Here is an 18,633-nt window from a genome sequence, read left to right on the forward strand (position 1 = left end):
CCTGGCGTGAGAACTACCAAAGCTTTTTGTTTGTACTCAGTGCAGGAGTTATTACTGGAAATGCAATGCATTACCCAACAGGCTTGTTTAGGAGGTTGGAGTTCATGCCTCTATTGTTGTAGGCCAAATGCTGCTGAAAACGTGCGTGTAGCGCGGATTCGCTTTTGCGTGACAGCGTGACAACAATTTCACGGCCTTCAGCTGGTGCAAAAGTGGAGGATCCCACGATGGAAGCCATGGCTAGCGGGCGACCACGGAAGGGGCGCTACTGGAGAGCTGAGGAGCTCAGAATGCTCCTCACCTTTGTTAAGAGGGTGGGAAAAGCGGAGTGACTAATGGGGAGCACCCCCCTCCTTACTGCTCCAATTTTTCAAGGGGTGGCACGTCAGCTGGGCGAGGCTGGGTTCCAGCGCATGACCGCACAGGTGCGCTCCAGGTTCAAGCGGCTGAAGGCCAATTTCTTGAACGCCATGGAGGCATCCAAAGGGCTCCCCCCCCAATAAGAGAACGCCGTATTTTAAAGAGCTATACGGCTTGTGGAAGGAGGGGGGGCATCCCTCATGGGAGGATCGCTGGCCTGCTGATATGCACCCGAATTCAATAACGATGTCTGTGAGTTATGGTCTTAAATATGCCTCCTTGGGAAAGTGTTAACACGATGTTTATTGAGTTTTATGGGACTGTGTACTGCTTGGGTTCCGCTTTGCTGTCATGCCCACTGTCCAGGTGTGGCCGGTTGCTGACTTGATCAGCTGTGGGGAGCCACAGTGCGTGCCTCTGACTTCACCACATGTGTGGACATATGTGTCATGCCCACTGTCCAGGTATGGGCGATTGCTAACATGATGTGCTGTGGGGAGCCACAGTGCATGCCTCTGACTTCTCCACATGTGTGGTCAACTGGGATGCCAGCAGTGCTTCTCAGATGAGTTTCCGACCTGCCTTGAAGACCTGGCTTTTCAGGCAGGCTTTTGGGGTGGGCTAGATTTTATCCTCATTGTTTTTAGATTTTTAATGTCTAGGTGTTGTATTCCTATTTTGTACGTCGCCCAGAGTGGCTGGGTGTCCGGCCAGATGGGCGACAAATACACTCTATAAATAACATGAAATAAAAAAAATGTTGCCAGTTATCAGTGTATGTGTTGCCTGTTGCCTTCCTCCAAACAAGGTGGTTGGCAATTCACTGAATGTCATGTTAGGTTGGTGATAATTCTTCTGTGATTTAACAGTTCCCTTCTCCACCCACAGCGCGGCCAACAAGCGACCCGCTCTCCTCGGGGGAGGATGATGTGGTCGAGGAACAGCCAGAAGGTAGGTCGCCAATCATACTGGTTCATGGCCAGCCACATGCAGGACAGTTCGAAAACTGTTGGTGCACCCAATTAACCTGCAACTGTTATGGGTTATGGTATTTACAGTTGCTATCACCCACAGTTGCACACATTCGGCGGCTCCTGCATCTCACCATCCCTTACACTCTTTCTGAAGGATATCCAACCACGCACCAGGCAGGATGGAAAGTCATGGCATGGGCAGCATTGCAGTTGGTGGTGCAAAATGTCAACAAATGATGCTTTCTGTGGTTTCTTCATAACAGGCAAGTCCTCCCAGGCCACACCACCCAGAGCCATGCACACTGTGGCCGAACTGGTCAGCGTCGCGCATACCTCCACGCAGATGACCATGCTGCCCCAGTCTACCCAGACAACCAGTCTGGAGGATCTTATGGCCAGGATCGAAATCCTGGACAGCAAAACTACCACCCTAGGTGAGATCTGGGTAGATTACATACATGTAATTGGGCCAAAGCATTGCGTTTTTATCTCATCGGCTATGTGTGCAAACTTTCAAAACCCATGCTCTGCCTTGTAATGTGAACAACACGCAATGTGCACGCGGCTACAACATACAATGCCAATTATTCCTCTGCATTTACAGGTCAGCATTTTGAGCAGCACAAGAAGTCCACCGAGGACACCATCAGAAAGATGGAGACGCTGTGGATTCCTGGTCTGCACCACAGACTGTGCACTGTGGAGGCGGGACAACATGGTTCTGCCGAGTTCCCCCGGCAGGCTCCAGAACAGTGCTAGCTGTTTGTAACCCATTCTGTCTATCCCAGTTTGGCACCCCTTCCACCGTCCCCATCTCCTGTTATACTGGTTTTGTGGTTTTTGTTGGCTAACAGTAAAAAAATTTTTGTAAACCCTCGCTCAGTCCCCATGTCATGTTTTAAGTGTTGTCTTACTGATCAGAAAGACCTGCACACAGTGTAAGACCCCTCCCACAATCCCCATTGCACGTTCTAGAGGCTGTCTTGTTGCTGAAGAACAGTCACAAAAAGTTTGGGACCCCTCGCACAGTCCCCGATTCATGTTTAAACTGTTGTCTTATTGATTGGGAACACCTATCAAAAGTCTAGGACCCCTCTCACAGTACCCATTGCTTTCTCTGGAGGCTGTCTTGTTGCTGAAGAGCAGTCACAAAAAGTTTGGGACCCCTTGTACAGTTGCAACTTGTGTGTTGTTGTTGATACACGGTTAAATCTTCCCCACATGTCTGGGTGTGTGTATGCCAAGTAATACACTAGAAGAGTAGCATTTGCTCTTTATTTATAAAACTTTAACAATAATAGTGCATTAAAACAAACTAACTGCTTAGGTTCCTCAGCGTAGGAAGGCGAGTGTAGGTATGCCAGACATTGTTCTGTGTTGCAAACCCTATGAAGGTATCCATTCAAGAACTAACGTCCGCAATAGTTGTATCAGTTCAACATGGCACTTATGTGTCGCCTGAGAAGTGTCCACGCATAAATACAGTTCTTCACTGGTGTAAGCTGCATTCAGAACAGTGCTTGGGGGAGTTACAAACCCAGGTAAAATCATAATGTTGTTCCGGAACCCTTTAGGTCAGTGATTGCCAATTTTTTTTGGAGCATGTGGGCACACCTGGAATTGAAAGAATGTGCCGTTAGCAGTAGTCATAAAATGGTCTCCTTTGTGGTGTGGTATAGTATAAAATGGCTGATGTGGGTGTGTGGAATAATGCAAAATGTCTGCCACATCTAAAAGATCAGAAAAAGACAGGACCATAAAATGATGCAACTTTGGAAAACTTTGATTTTTTAAAAGAAGTATGTTTTAATGATTTTATTGTACATCACCATGATATTTTTAATAAGTTGGTGGTTGATAAATAGTCTAATAAAATAAATAATAATCTCTACTCTCAGCAAAAACTGTTGGGCTGGCTTTGTGAATTAAGCTATAAACTCAGGATGGGAGCTGTGGCCCTCTAGATGTTGCTCCTTTTAACCCTGACCATTTGCTCTGCTACCTAGTTCTGATGGGATGTAAAAATATCTAGAAGGCCATAGGTTCCCCATCCTTGCTATAATCCATAATCCGATTGCAGTTTTGTAGCAGTTTTTTTGGCAAAAAATCTTCCATTTTGTTGTGTAACATCTTGTAGCAATTTGTCTTCAGGACCCCAAAGCCTGGAAAATAGCACCAGAGTAACACCTGTTTTTTCCTTTTTTATTTCCAAACTGGTGATGTGAAGGATAATGGCAATTCTAGGGAGCCATCTGTGGAGTCATCGGAAACAGTCAAACATGAAGTCAGAAAACAGACATATGACAATCAAAAGGGATCAAAAAGGCAGGAGAGAAATGAATCAAAGATTTGGAGGATGAAATACTCTGCGTCTTTGTGCTCAGACCTCCATGAACTTCCACAAGATCCCAAAAGAAAGAGAATGAAAGAGTGTCCAGTGTGTGGAAAAATATTCAGAGACGAGTCAACACTAAATAAACATTGCAGAACCCACACAGGGGCAAAACCATATAGACGCATGGAATGTGGCAAGGCCTTCAGTGTGAGCAGCAATCTCACTTCACATAAAAGAACCCACACAGGAGAGAAACCATTTAAATGTATAGAATGTGGAAAGTGCTTTAATGTGAGCTATAACCTTACTAAACATCAAAGAATTCACACAGGGGAGAAACCATATAAATGTATGGAGTGTGGAAAGTGCTTCAGCGACAGCATAAGTCTACATTCACATGCTCATATAAGGGAGAAACCATATAAATGCCTGGAGTGTGGAAAGGGTTTCTGTGCAAGCAGTAGTCTTATTGTACATCAAAGAATCCACACAGGGGAGAAATCATATAAATGTATGGAATGTGGAAAGAGCTTCAGTTCATGTCATAACCTAACTATACATCAAAGAACACACACAGGAGAGAAACCTTATAAATGTATGGCGTGCAGAAAGTGTTTCAGCCAGAGTGCAAACCTTAATACACATCAAAGAACTCATACAGGGGAGAAACCATATAAATGCCTAGTGTGTGGAAAGGGCTTCCATTGTAGTGGAAGCTTTACTAAACATAAAAGGATCCATACAGGGGAGAAGCCGTTTAAATGCATAGAGTGTGGCAAGAGCTTCAGATTAAGCAATAGCTTTACTAAACACAAAAGAATCCACATGGGGGAGAAACCATATGAATGTATGCTATGTAGAAAGAGCTTCAACTCTAGTGGAAACCTTAATGTACATAAAAGAACCCATACAGGGGAAAAGCCGTTTAAATGCATGGAGTGTGGGAAGAGTTTCAGTGCAAGCACTAGCCTTACTAAACACCAAAGAATCCACACGGGGGAGAAACCATATGAATGTATGGAATGTAGAAAGAGCTTCAACACTAGTGGAAACCTTAATATACATAAAAGAACCCATACAGGGGAGAAGTTATTTAAATGCACGGAGTGTGGGAGGAGCTTCAGGAGCAGTGTAAAACTTACTGTACATCAAAGAACCCACACACAGTGGCGTCACTAGGGTTGGTGTCACCTGGTGCGGTAACTCATGGTGTCACCCCCATGGACCTCCTCCCGTACCAGACCATACAGAATCCTTAGTAATGTTTTTTGTACTAATATTACTCGTAAATCGTAATTCCCGTATATCACTGAATGTAATGGCAATAGTAGTGACATAAAAAACTAGCAAAATTAAAATTACACCTTTAAATTACAATATCATACGCACAGCCCAAATTCTTGCTCTTATCACTAATGGGAGTTAATTATCTTGCATATGCCCATAGTAAATTTTCAGATACTTTCAGACCCTCAGCAATTTTCAAGTGGTCTATGTAGAAGAAAGGTTTGGGAACTCCTGGTATAAGACATCTGCTTATGTCCCTATGCTGCTCTCACCCCTCATTTAGGTGCCTGGGATGCATGCGTGTGGACATACCTCCTTATAGTTATGGAAAGTGATTCTTAATAATAAGTCTCCAGACACAAAGTTACATAGGTATTTATCAGTTGTTTAGTAGAAAATTCAGAAGTGCAGAGTCCCTTCATGATAGTTGCAGCCACATATACCTTTTTTTACTCCTGGATTAAGAATGAGATCTTTGTTAATGCATTCTCTCACAACAACAAACATCTCTAGGAGCCAATCAGCATGTAAGTGGAGAGCGTTAGCAACTGAGAAGAGTCTTCTCAGTGGCTGACTCACCTCCTTTCACTCTGACTGGCTCCAATCAGCAGGAAAGGCAAGGAAGCCTATTAGAAGACTCTTCTCAGTGACTAACACACTCCCTTTTCATGCTGACTGTAGGATGCTTGGAGACATAGGGACCCTGCTCCCAAAAAAGCAGAGGGACTAAAATCCCCTGGGCGACTACCCTCCCGGTGCTTATGGACATGACTGTAATATATTTTGTGACGTGCAAGTTCGATATTATTTATTAAGTGTGTTTAGGATTCACTGATGGCATTCCCAAATATGTACTTTCACACAGACTTTGGTTTTCCATAACACAATGTTTGTCCAAGCCTCCACACTTGTGGGGGCACTACTTGCACACCCCTTCCATAAGCACATCAAAGTTGGATACACACCTGAACCAAGACCCAGACAAAAGGGCACTCAAAACAAAAAGGTAATTACAGTGGCTGAGTAGATCTTGTACAGTGGTTATACTGACTGGGCAGCCACTGTCCTTCACATTTCACAAAATACTTTTTCCTATACAAAGATTAAATTTCTGTGTATGAAAAAGTAATATATGAAGTGGTCTCAATAGTGAGAAAAGTAAACAAGTGAATGGTGATGCAAATGTTTTTCATTTTCACGTTATGAAGCTAGCTGCCAGATGATGTATCACCTTCGCTACGCATGCAGCGTAGACTGAAAAAACAGCACCCAAGCCACCATTCAATACGTGCACGTATTCTTTCCGACATGAATCTACAGGTCTCAAAAAGTAATGTGTGACAAAGTCCTCAAACACCTTACATGCCTCAAACATGGTCTCTTGTTCTACCAGCATGCCTTCACACCATCACTTTGCCAAAACATAAGGATCGGTAAATTGCTTTTAGGGAGGTTCACAATTATGATTTCCTATTTATTTAATCTAAAAATATTTTAAATACATAAAAACAGCCAGGGGAAGATATTGGAGAAATATAAAATAAATACAAATTAAAAAGGGGGGGAGGTGAAGAGACCTTAAATGTGCTACTCACCATCTCTCAGCCTATCCTCCCCTCAGCATGAAAACAATGGAGAACCATGACCACACCCAGGAAGAAGGGCACACTTAAAATGTAGAGGAAAAAATCATCTACAACCATAGTGTGAAATCAAATACTTATTGGGACACAGTATGAAGAAATATTTATATAAACATGACTCTCAATTATGTTCATGAATTACACAATCTGTAAATATATTTATAGTGCAATCCGATGTTTGTTTACTCAGAAGCAAGTCCCAATGTATTCAATGGTGCTTACTCAAACTTGGAAGTGTTCAGAGAACTACAGCTTCAAGTGATAAGGAACTTGTTCTTTCAACTTGTTCTTTTAAGTTGAGACCTTATCCAAGTCTGAGTCTGTGTTGGAATTTCTTTTTAATATGTTTTTAAGCCTTTTCTTTGTTTTTTAAAAAATGTTTTTTTAAAGCTTTTAAAAAATATTTTCAAAGATGTTTTAATATATTTTAAAGTCTGTTTTTATGATGTTTTAAAGTGATGTTAGTGCTTTTGTTTGCCGCCCTGAGCTCCTACTGGGAGGAAGGGCGGGATATAAATCAAATAATAAATAAACTTCATTCACCCAACCCAAAATTCAGAATCATGCCTCTTTAGGCTGTTTTCCAACTGTTTATTCTTGCTTTATGGTTATTGGATTTTAAATGGCTTTATTTCTTGTTGTGAGCTGCCTTGGTTTCCAACTCTACCTCACAGGGTTGTTGGAAAGACTACACACACACACTGCAGATGTATAAATACATACAGCCCATATAATAGTTTATTGTCAAACCAATTGGTCACTGCAGAAAAATTAGTATTAGTTTTAAAAAAAAACAGTATTAGTTTCCTACAGAATAAAAATGGTAATACCTAAGTAAGCCCTGCCTACGTGCTTTAAAATAGGACTGGGGGGGGGGAACAGAAAGAGAACACAAACACAATTCTTTTTTACATTCACTCCAAAGTCCCATTGATTTTCAGCACATTCATAACCATGTCTACTCAAACGTAAATCCTATTGAATTCAATGGGATTTACTCTGGAGATATGGGATTAGCAATGCTTTTACCCCCACAAAAGCAAGTATTGGGAAGGTTTTCAAAACACTACCCAGGATCTGACTCCTACACACAAGAGGGGAAAAAACTGAAATGTATATACTTACCCAATTTATGAGATTTTCAGATAAATGGAGGGGGAAACCATAATTTTCTGGCCTTGCAATGAGGTTTACTAGACACTGCCACAGGTCAAACAAACACTTCACTGATTGGCTGCAATCCTGAACGGGCGGGGTTAAATCTACGAAGTGCTATACAGTAGTTTAAAAAAAGATTTAACAGGGGCAGCTGACTTTTTTATGTCTATCTCGAGAACTGGACCACCTAGAAACTTAATTTTTTAAAAAAATTAAAGCTGAGAATCACCCCCTCTGTTGGTGTCACCTGGTGCAGTCCGCACCCCCCCCACACCCCTAGTGACACCACTGATCTAACCCTTCAAATTAGTACCATAAAGGGTACTGTTCCTCTCTTTCCGTTTCCAGCCCCCCCATCTCTACTGCAGCCAAATAAATACTGACATACATTTGACAATCTATGCAACACACTAAAAAGGGTGAAATAGATATGAAAATGACTTCCCTGAGTTTGCAACAGCAGCCGTCTAAGCACTCTTGCAATACAACCACAACTAAAGACCACAGTTTTAAATATATATATATATAAAGTGAGCAGGCGGGGGGAGTGGGGTGTGGTAGAGTGAGAGAGTGACGGAGGGAGTGAGCAGGGGGTGAGTGGGGGCAAGAGAGTGGGGTGGGGGTGTTAGGATGAGTGACAGAGTGTGCAAGAGGGGGTGGCTGAGCAAGCACAGGCAAGAGAGTGTGGGTAGGGATGTTACCGTAACCCTCACACACACAGAGCTCCTCACCTCCATTCTGCTGCTGCCTTCTCTGTCCTTGCCTGTCCATTCTTGAAGCATTTTCTCTTTCTGTCTCTCCACTTCCTCCCTCGTGCCTCTAACACAGAGCACGAGGGAAGAGCAGCTCTGTGCAGAAGCCCAGTATAAGGCACATGTTTTTCATCCACCAATCACAGCAGCAGACTTCCCCTGTCCCCCCCCCCATAACATCCAAATGTAATGCGGGAAACCTTATAGTTACAGCTGAAAAGTAATAAAATTACCACTTGTTCTGTTACAAGCAAAATGTAACGAAGTTACCCACTCGTTACACAAAAAAGGAGTGAATTACAAGTAACTCATTATTTCTAATGATTTACTTCCAAGCTCTGGTAGTCACCTAGCAAAGGATGGCTTCAATCCACCAACTTCTGGGTTATGGGCCCACTCCCGTTCTGCCACTCTGCTGGATGGGGAAAAGTGGCCTGGTGTGGCTCATCAGCCTGTTATGTAGGCAGCTCAGGCTGTGAAACCTCAAGCCAAAGGAAGCTGGGGGGGGTGGCATTACCCAGGACTCTGTAGTTGAATAGGTCAGTGCATCTGGCTTTTAACCGGAAGGATGGTGGTTCAAGCCCATCTGGGGATGGCTGGGGATGCCCTGCCCTTGATGAGGTGGCCAAGTAGTGAAGGCAATGGATTGCTAATTCATTTCACTCTGAGCACGTGGGTTCAAATCCCACCTTCATCAACATTCAAGCGTTTGAATGTTCTGTCTTTGGTAGACCAAAGGCAGAGAAAGACATGGGCAAGGCAGAACTTGCACCCAAATCACATAATTAGCATAATAAAAGAGGTCTACTATTTCTGGTACAATTGAGCAGTGGCAAAACCACCAGGTCTCTGGTCTTGTGTTCCAGGTGTAGATTGTTTCTCAGTGGGTAGATTAGTTGTCCATCTACAGGAAGACCTGGCATCAGACAACATGTTTTCCATTTGCTATTGAAACTCTCAACTGTTTTTCTCTGGCTCCCTTCACCCCTTCCAATCCTTAATTGATTGAAATGTTTTGGGGATCATCACAGCCTCCCCACTGCATTTCCCTAAAAAAAAAAAAAAACTGCCAATACACCTGGATAACTACACTACCTCGACTACACTACAGCAGGGGTTCCCAAACTGGTCCATGAGCTTCATCATGTGGTCCATGTCATGTCTAGATTAAATATTCATATTCATTTTTATTGCTTCTTGTATGATACTCTATTTTATTGAATTCTATAGAATTCAAATTGTAATACTGTCAACAACGCCTGGTTTCTAGAATGGTTCTGTGGCAAGGAATTATGGGGGGGGGACATCTTGCCTGAATTAGGGCCTCTGAGAGGCCATGAAACAGTCAGTTCTCACAACTGAATTCAGTTAATTAAGCAGTAAGCAAGAACACTTGCTTATCAGCTGCTACTTCAAGGCCACAGGCCTGAGAAGGTTGGAGATGTGTGTGACTGTTAGCTGCAAAAGCATTTGCGGATTTCATCATCAGAAAGTCCACTAAATGGCTAGTTAATTCCTGGTTGTTGCTGGGCTTTTCCCCATAAGAACAGAACCGTACCTTTTTGTTTCCCAATGTTCTTTGGTGCTACCTGATGTTGTGATTTCATCTTCCATCTGCTGTCCAGGTTATACAGTTTTGGGGAGATGTGGAACCATGATTTTACTGTGCTGGTTTAACTTGTGTGAGTATAGATTAGGGTACATTTTACTTTCGGTGTTAGAACAAATTAAACCAGAACTATTACTAAAAGCTAAAATGATGAAACTGAGGTTATCATACTTGGGACACATCATGAGAAGACATGATTCACTAGAAAAGACCATAATGCTGGGAAAAACAGAAGGGAGTAGAAAAAGAGGAAGGCCAAACAAGAGATGGATTGATTTCAAACAGGAAGCCAGATCATAAGATCTGGATGGTTTATAACAGATGCTCTTGGAGGTCACTGATTCATAGGGTCGCCATAAGTCGTAATTGACTTGAAGGCATATAACAATAAAGACACTTTGTTGTTTTTATTTGTGATTTGAACTCTCTCTGTATTTTACCTAGCCCTTGGGGGTGTTTGGTTTAAGGAACTATTTTTCTGCTATATCTTTTCACTTCTATTTTATTCAAATAAAGTTATCTGTTATTTATCAGTGAGTGTTCATTTCAGGGAGGAATTGGCTCTGAATTCAGCACTTTGGCTAATTAGCCACAGACTACCATATAACTGGATATTTTGCCTTAAGGCTCCAAGACAAGGAGTGTATCTTTGGCTCTTGTTTTCTGTAATCATTTGCAGGTCTATTTCTGACACTTTGGGTTTCCCCTTGGACCAGAGTAGGTGACCAAGTTTAAGAAGTGGTGGCCATGTACCTACTTTGCAGGGTTGTTGTTGGTTTTCTCAGCTCTGGTAAGGGAGGTATGGGTTGTCCCTGGCCAGGATCAGTTGCCCTGAGTTTTGGAATTGAGTCCTGGTGAGAACTGTCAGGAAGAAAAAAAAGCCAGGACCAAACAAAATTATTCTGAAAGTCAATGAATGTGGATTAACAGTTGACGGGCAGGGAAAGAGTTAGCTTCTGCCACTCTCCTCCAAGGGTTAAATGAACAAAGCTGCGATTCCTAGAGAACCAGGAAGTTTTAAAGAATGGGGGGAGACAATAGTGAATGCGCTTTCTTTTCCGGAAGGGAAATCGGCTTTGTGAGGTTCTTTCGTCAGGAGCAACGGGAGGCTAATTCGGGCATGGAGGGGAGGAGGAAACGCTAAAGGTGCAACGTTGGGAGCGACTGGGGGGAAGGGGCGGGTCGAGGATTCATTTTTGCTTGTTTAGGGGAAAGAGAGAAGCCCCCGCCCGGCCAGCATTATAAGGAGGGGCTGAATCTGTCCAAACCTAGCTGCAAAGAAGCCCAAACAACTGCGTGGCTTCTAGGGCAGGAGCCTCTCTGAAGCTGCCCCTGGAGTTGAACTTTGCCAGGCCACATTCACACCAGACATTTATTCCACTATTGTTTTTATGTGCCTTCAAATCGATTATGACTAATGGTGACCCTATAAATCAGTGACTTCCAAAAGCATCTGTCATGAAACACCCTGTTCAGATCTTGTAAGTTCAGGTCTGTGGCTTCCTTTATGGAATCAACCCATCTCTTGTTTGGCCTTCCTCTTTTTCTACGCCCTTCTGTTTTTCCCAGAAATATTGTCTTTTCTAGTGAATCCTGTCTTCTCATGATGTGTCCAAAGTAGGATAGCCTGAGGTTCATCATTTTAGCTTCTAGTGACAGCTCTGGTTTAATTTGTTCTAACACCCAATTATTGGTCTTTTTTGCAGTCCATGGAATGCGCAAAGCTCTCCTCCAACACCACATTTCAAAGGAGTTGATTTTTCTCCTATCTGCTTTTTTCACTGTCCAACTTTCACATCCATACATAGAGATCAGGAATACCATGGTCTGAATAATCCTGACTTTAGTGTTCAGTGATACATCTTTGCATTTGAGGACCTTTTCTAGTTCTCTCATAGCTGCCCTCCCCAGTCCTAGCCTGATTTCTTGACTATTGTCTCTATTTTGGTTAATGACTGTGCTGAGATATTGATAATCCTTGACAAGTTCAATGTCCTCATTGTCCACTTTAAAGTTACATAAATCTTGTTTTCATTACTTTAGTCTTTTTGACATTCAGCTGTAGTCCTGTTTTTGTGCTTTCCTCTTTAACTTTCATCAGCATTCGTTTCAAATCATTACTGGTTTCTGCTAGTAGTATGGTATCGTCAGCATGTCTTAAATTATTGATATTTCTTCCAATAATTTCCACATGTCTCTCATCTTGGTCCAGTGCCGCTTTCCATATGATATGTTTTGCATATAGATTAAATAAATAGGGCGATAAAATACGCCCCTGTCTCACAGCCTTTCCGATGGGGAACCAATCAGTTTCTCCATATTCTGTCCTTACAGTAGCCTCTTGTCCAGAGTATAGGTTGCGCATCAGGACAATCGGATGCTGTGGCACCCCCATTTCTTTTAAATCTTTCCATAGTTTTTCATGATCTACACAGTCAAAGGCTTTGCTGTAATCTATAAAGCACAGGGTGGTTTCCTTCTGAAATTCCTTGCTCCATTCCATTATCCAACGTATGTTTGCGATATGATCTCTGGTGCCTCTCTAAATCTAGCTTGGACATCTGGCATTTCTTTCTCCATATATGTTAAGAGCCTTTGTTGTAGAATCTTGAGCACTACTTTACTTGCGTGGGATATTAAGGCAATAATTCGATAATTACTGCATTCCCTGGGATCCCCTTCCTTTGGAATTGGGATGTATATTGAACGCTTCCAGTCTGTGGACCATTGTTTAGTTCTCCATATTTCTTGACAGATTTTTGTCAAAATTTGGACATATTCAGTCTCAGTCGCTTGTAGCAACTCTATTGGTATGCCATTTGTTCCTGGTGATTTGTTTCTTCCAAGTACTTTAAGAGCAGCTTTCACCTCACATTCTGAAATTTCTGGTTCTTCATCATACGGTTTCTTCATGAATGAATCTGTCATTGTGGCATTACTTTTATAGAGTTCTTCAGTGTATTGCTTCCATCTTCCTTTTATTTCATCTAGGTCAGTCAGTGTGTTCCCCTGTTGATTATTCAGCATCCCTACTCTTGGTTTAAATTTCCCTTAAATTTCTCATCTTTTGGAATAGGGCTCTTGTTCTGCCCTTTTTGTTGTCCTGTTCCTATACAATAATTATTATTATAGTTCTCTTTTGTCCCTATGTACTAGTTGCTGTATTGTTGCATTTAGGGTTCTGACCATGTTTCTATCTCCTTTTCCTTTTCTTTCCTTCTTTCTTTAACCATTTTAAGAGTTTCTTCAGTTATCCATTGAGGTCTTTCTCTCTTTTTAACTAGAGGTATTGTCTTTTTGCGTTCTTCCCTGATCATGTCTCTGACTTCACTTCATAGTTCTTCTGGTTCTCTGTCAACAAAGTTTAAAGCCTCAAATCTGTTCCTTATTTAATTTTTATATTCTTCTGGGATGTTATTTAAATTGTGTTTTGGCATTATGATTGCTTTGTGGTTCTTGTTTAACTTTACTCTGATTTTCGATACAACCAGCTCATGATCTGTACCGCAGTCTGCTCCTGGTCTTGTTTTCGCAGAAAGTATGGAACTTCTCCATCTTCTGTTTCCAATTATATAATCAATTTGATTCCTGTATTGGCCATTTGGTGATGTCCACGTGTACAGTCGTGTTTTTGGTTGGTCAAAAATGTTTTTGCAAGAAAATTATTGGTTCACAGAATTCAATAAGTCTTTCTCCTGTTTCATTTCTGTCTCCTAAGCCCCACTTCCCCACAATTCCTAATTCTTCTCTGTTCCCTACTTTTGCATTCCAGTCCCCCATGATTATCAGCACATCTTGTTTTGGTGTGTGATCAATTTCTTCCTGTACTTCTGTGTAAAATCTCTCCTTCCTCCTCTTCTCTGTTTGCTGTTGGAGCATAGATTTGGATGATGGTTATGCTAATACGTTTCCCGTTTAATCTCATTGATAACACTGTAATGTAATGTAATGTTTTATTTCTAGGCCGCCTTTTGGCCAAATAGCCCCCCAAGGTGGCTTACACACAAATAAAAATACAAAATACAAATAAAAACAATACAATTTTCAAAAAAAAAAATTCAAACTAACAAAGTCCTAACATCTCTAAAAAAACAGGAGCAGCAAACCAAAAGCATTCATCTTCCTGGTAAAGGGCAGTCCCCAGAAAAATGTCACTAAGAGCAGGGGTGGGGGGCAATGCAGGTGGAAAAGCATGCCCCTTGATGGTCCCAGCACAGTCTCATCCCTGCAGCAGCACATCTCAGCCTGCAGCTCCTCCTGATAAGGCCCAGGCAGAGGAGTGCGGCAAGGCATGTGGAAATGCTTGCCCCTTGATGGTCCCAGCACAGTCCCATCCCTGCAGCTCAGACCATGTGTTATAGCTCCTAATTGCTTTTGCTACATCACTTCTCACTATTAAAGCAACCCCATTTCTTCTTAATTTCTCATTTCCTGCACAAAATATTTTGTAGTTGCCTGATTAAAAATGTACCATTGCCGTCCATTTTAATTCACTCATGCCAGGAATTGTAATGTTGATATGTTCCATTTCCTGCTTGATAATTTCTAACTTTCCCTGTTTTCACATTCCATGTTCCTATTGTGTGCGTCATAGAACTGGGGACTCTCCTTTTCCATCAGTGTGCATCAGCCTCGGGGCTTCCTTTTGGCTTTGACCCATCTGCATTATTAATCACAGTGCTACTCGTACTTGTCGTTTGTTCTTTAGCTCGTTGAGCGCCTTCTGATCTGGGGGTCTCATCTTCCAGCACTATCTTGTGTTGTATTTGGATACTATTGTTACGACATGTGCTCTTGGGAACCTGAGTGTCTGAACTTGCCACCTCCATGTCCCATGGAACACACCTCCTTGAGAGGAGGGGTATCTTTTGCTAGGGATAAGAACAAGCGCTTTGCCCTGAAATGTGCCTAAATGGTGTATATATATATTTAACCCAAGAAATGCAGGTCCAAACCAAAATAAAGCAAAGCTTTCTTTTATTGAGAGAAAGAGTAGAATAGCATTCCAGAATTACTTGGGTGCGTGGCAGCTTAATCATTAATATGATAAGGGAGTCAAAGGTGTACTAAAGAACGATAAGGAGATTGCAGAGAAGCTAAATGAATTCTTTGCATCTGTCTTCACAGTGGAAGATATAGGGCAGATCCCTGAACCTGAACTAACATTTGCAGGAAGGGATTCTGAGGAACTGAGACAAATAGTGGTAACGAGAGAGGAAGTTCTAAGCTTAATGGACAATATAAAAACTGACAAATCACCAGGCCCGGATGGCATCCACCCGAGAGTTCTCAAAGAACTCAAATGTGAAATTGCTGATCTGCTAACTAAAATATGTAACTTGTCCCTTGGGTCCTCCTCCGTGCCTGAGGACTGGAAAGTGGCAAATGTAACGCCAATCTTCAAAAAGGGATCCAGAGGGGATCCCGGAAATTACAGGCCAGTTAGCTTAACTTCTGTCCCTGGAAAACTGGTAGAAAATATTATTAAAGCTAGATTAACTAAGCACATAGAAGAACAAGCCTTGCTGAAGCAGAGCCAGCATGGCTTCTGCAAGGGAAAGTCCTGTCTCAGTAACCTATTAGAATTCTTTGAGAGTGTCAACAAGCATATAGATAGAGGTGATCCAGTGGACATAGTGTACTTAGACTTTCAAAAAGCGTTTGACAAGGTACCTCACCAAAGGCTTCTGATGAAGCTTAGCAGTCATGGAATAAGAGGAGAGGTCCTCTTGTGGATAAGAAATTGGTTAAGAAGCAGAAAGCAGAGAGCAGGAATAAACGGACAGTTCTCCCAATGGAGGGCTGTAGAAAGTGGAGTCCCTCAAGGATTGGTATTGGGACCTGTACTTTTCAACTTGTTCATTAATGACCTAGAATTAGGAGTGAGCAGTGAAGTGGCCAAGTTTGCTGATGACACTAAATTGTTCAGGGTTGTTAAAACAAAAAGGGATTGCGAAGAGCTCCAAAAAGACCTCTCCAAACTGAGTGAATGGGCAGAAAAATGGCAAATGCAATTCAATATAAACAAGTGTAAAATTATGCATATTGGAGCAAAAAATCTTCATTTCACATATACGCTCATGGGGTCTGAACTGGCGGTGACCGACCAGGAGAGAGACCTCGGGGTTGTAGTGGACAGCACGATGAAAATGTTGACCCAGTGTGCGGCAGCTGTGAAAAAGGCAAATTCCATGCTAGCGATAATTAGGAAAGGTATTGAAAATAAAATAGCCGATATCATAATGCCATTGTATAAATCTATGGTGCGGCCGCATTTGGAATACTGTGTACAGTTCTGGTCGCCTCATCTCAAAAAGGATATTATAGAGTTGGAAAAGGTTCAGAAGAGGGCAACCAGAATGATCAAGGGGATGGAGCGACTCCCTTACGAGGAAAGGTTGCAGCATTTGGGGCTTTTTAGTTTAGAGAAAAGGCGGGTCAGAGGAGACATGATAGAAGTGTATAAAATTATGCATGGCATTGAGAAAGTGGATAGAGAAAAGTTCTTCTCCCTCTCTCATAATACTAGAACTCATGGACATTCAAAGAAGCTGAATGTTGGAAGATTCAGGACAGACAAAAGGAAGTACTTCTTTACTCAGCGCATAGTTAAACTATGGAATTTGCTCCCACAAGATGCAGTAATGGCCACCAGCTTGGACGGCTTTAAAAGAAGATTAGACAAATTCATGGAGGACAGGGCTATCAATGGCTACTAGCCATGATGGCTGTGCTCTGCCACCCTAGTCAGAGGCAGCATGCTTCTGAAAACCAGTTGCCGGAAGCCTCAGGATGGGAGAGTGTTCTTGCACTCGGGTCCTGCTTGCGGGCTTCCCCCAGGCACCTGGTTGGCCACTGTGAGAACAGGATGCTGGACTAGATGGGCCACTGGCCTGATCCAGCAGGCTCTTCTTATGTTCTTATGTTCTTAATATCCTAACCCATTCATAACTTTTACACTAAAGAGATCAAAGGATCCTATTACTATAAAGAGTGACAGGTAAGAGAGAAAGATTACCTATCCTAGCCCCACGAGTGAGCTGTCAAAACAGCTGAAGTGATGTGGATAAGCTCTGAACCGAAGTTAGGAAGGAATCTGGTTGTCTCCAGGCTTGGTCTGAGGCTCAGAATTGCTTCCTAGTTCAAGTTCCTGCAGTCCTGCTTTGAGAGCAATGTCTGTTGGAGCTCCGATGACCCTCTGCCCCCTTCTTCTTCATTAGATTCAAGCCTCGGTTTTTAAAAGGGAACTTTTTCTCTCTCCCTCTCCTGTCAATCTCCTGGTGATTTTGTGTGTGTGTGTGTGTATATTTCTAACTGACCCTGACAAACTAAGGCTCCTTCTAACGAACAATGGAGGATTCTACTATGAGTGAGGGCAGTCTGCCAAAGAAGAAGATAACATTTATGCAGTAGCTTTTGGTTAATTTTGTTTCTTAATGATGCCCTTGTTGTTCTTTACACAAAACCTCTGGAATGCATAACCAGCCATACCATCGGGTGGGGTGTGTGTGAAAGTGGGGGTGGGAGTTATAGTTCTAGGCCTTGCACCTCCTGGGTTCCACTTGAACCAAAATGGGGTTAGCCAAACAATCGTAACACTATGTTCATAGGTTTTTCATGGTAAGAGATACTCAGAGGTGGTTTACCATTGCCTTCCTCTGAGTTTGCATGCATCTTAGTCTGCTGTCTCAGCTTTGACTATTCCGCCTTGAGTGCCCCTGCTAGATGCCTGACAGCATTGCTCTCAGATTCTTTAACACTCTCAAACCCCCTCACCGTGTTAAGGTGTGCATCCTAGAGGGGGGCCACTGTAAGAACAGGATAAAACGTAGGAAGCAGCCTTCTATTTGCTTTCATGGCTCATGCTGTTGGCTGCTTTGAGCTCTCCAGAACGGAACTCTTTGCCTTTTCCCAGTCACCCCCAAACCTCCCTCATTTATTAATGGACATGTATACCATTGTACTCTAAGTTAAAATGGAAATGGACTGCCTTCAAGTCGATCCCGACTAATGGCGACCTATGAATAGGGATTTCATGGTAAGTGGTATTCAGAGGGGGTTTATCATTGCGTCCCTCTGAGGCTAGTCCTCCCCAGCTGCCTAGGGCCTGCTCAGCTTGCCACAGCTGCACAAGGCAGCCCCTTCCTGTCCACAATTGCCAGCTAGGGGGCAACTGGGACTATGGGGCTTGCCCACGGCTGTGCAGGTGGCAGGGCACATAACCCCTGAGCCACTCACTGTGGGGATGATACTTAGCTGGCCCTTGCCACCCAGGAGCCACGATCGGGGATTTGAACTCACAGACTCTGGACTCCCAGCCAGGCTCTCCTCTCCACTGTGCTATACCAGCTGTTTTACTCTGAAGCTAATTATACAGTAAATGTTTAACAGGTTCCTGGAACTTAAGTTCCAAGCCTCTTTGCAAAGTGTTCAGTATCGCATTTTCCCATTTTGGTTGTGTGTGCGTGTGAGGGATTCTTTAAAACCCATTGGCATTTACTTTGTAGTCGAATCT

General features: G+C 42.7%; 1 protein-coding gene across 1 annotated transcript in view; it reads left to right on the forward strand.

Annotated features, from left to right (window-relative positions):
• LOC133381162 (zinc finger protein 91-like) overlaps window positions 1-18,633 on the forward strand; it is a 141,888-nt gene that overhangs the window by 84,458 nt on the left and 38,797 nt on the right. Inside the window, exon 6 of the mRNA XM_061619808.1 lies at window positions 4,080-4,800. Within this exon, the coding sequence (XP_061475792.1) occupies window positions 4,080-4,800 (721 nt within the window). The remainder of the gene's footprint in view (window positions 1-4,079; window positions 4,801-18,633) is intronic.

This window comes from Rhineura floridana, chromosome 3 (genome assembly GCF_030035675.1).
Source record: "Rhineura floridana isolate rRhiFlo1 chromosome 3, rRhiFlo1.hap2, whole genome shotgun sequence".
Lineage (NCBI taxonomy): Eukaryota > Metazoa > Chordata > Lepidosauria > Squamata > Rhineuridae > Rhineura > Rhineura floridana.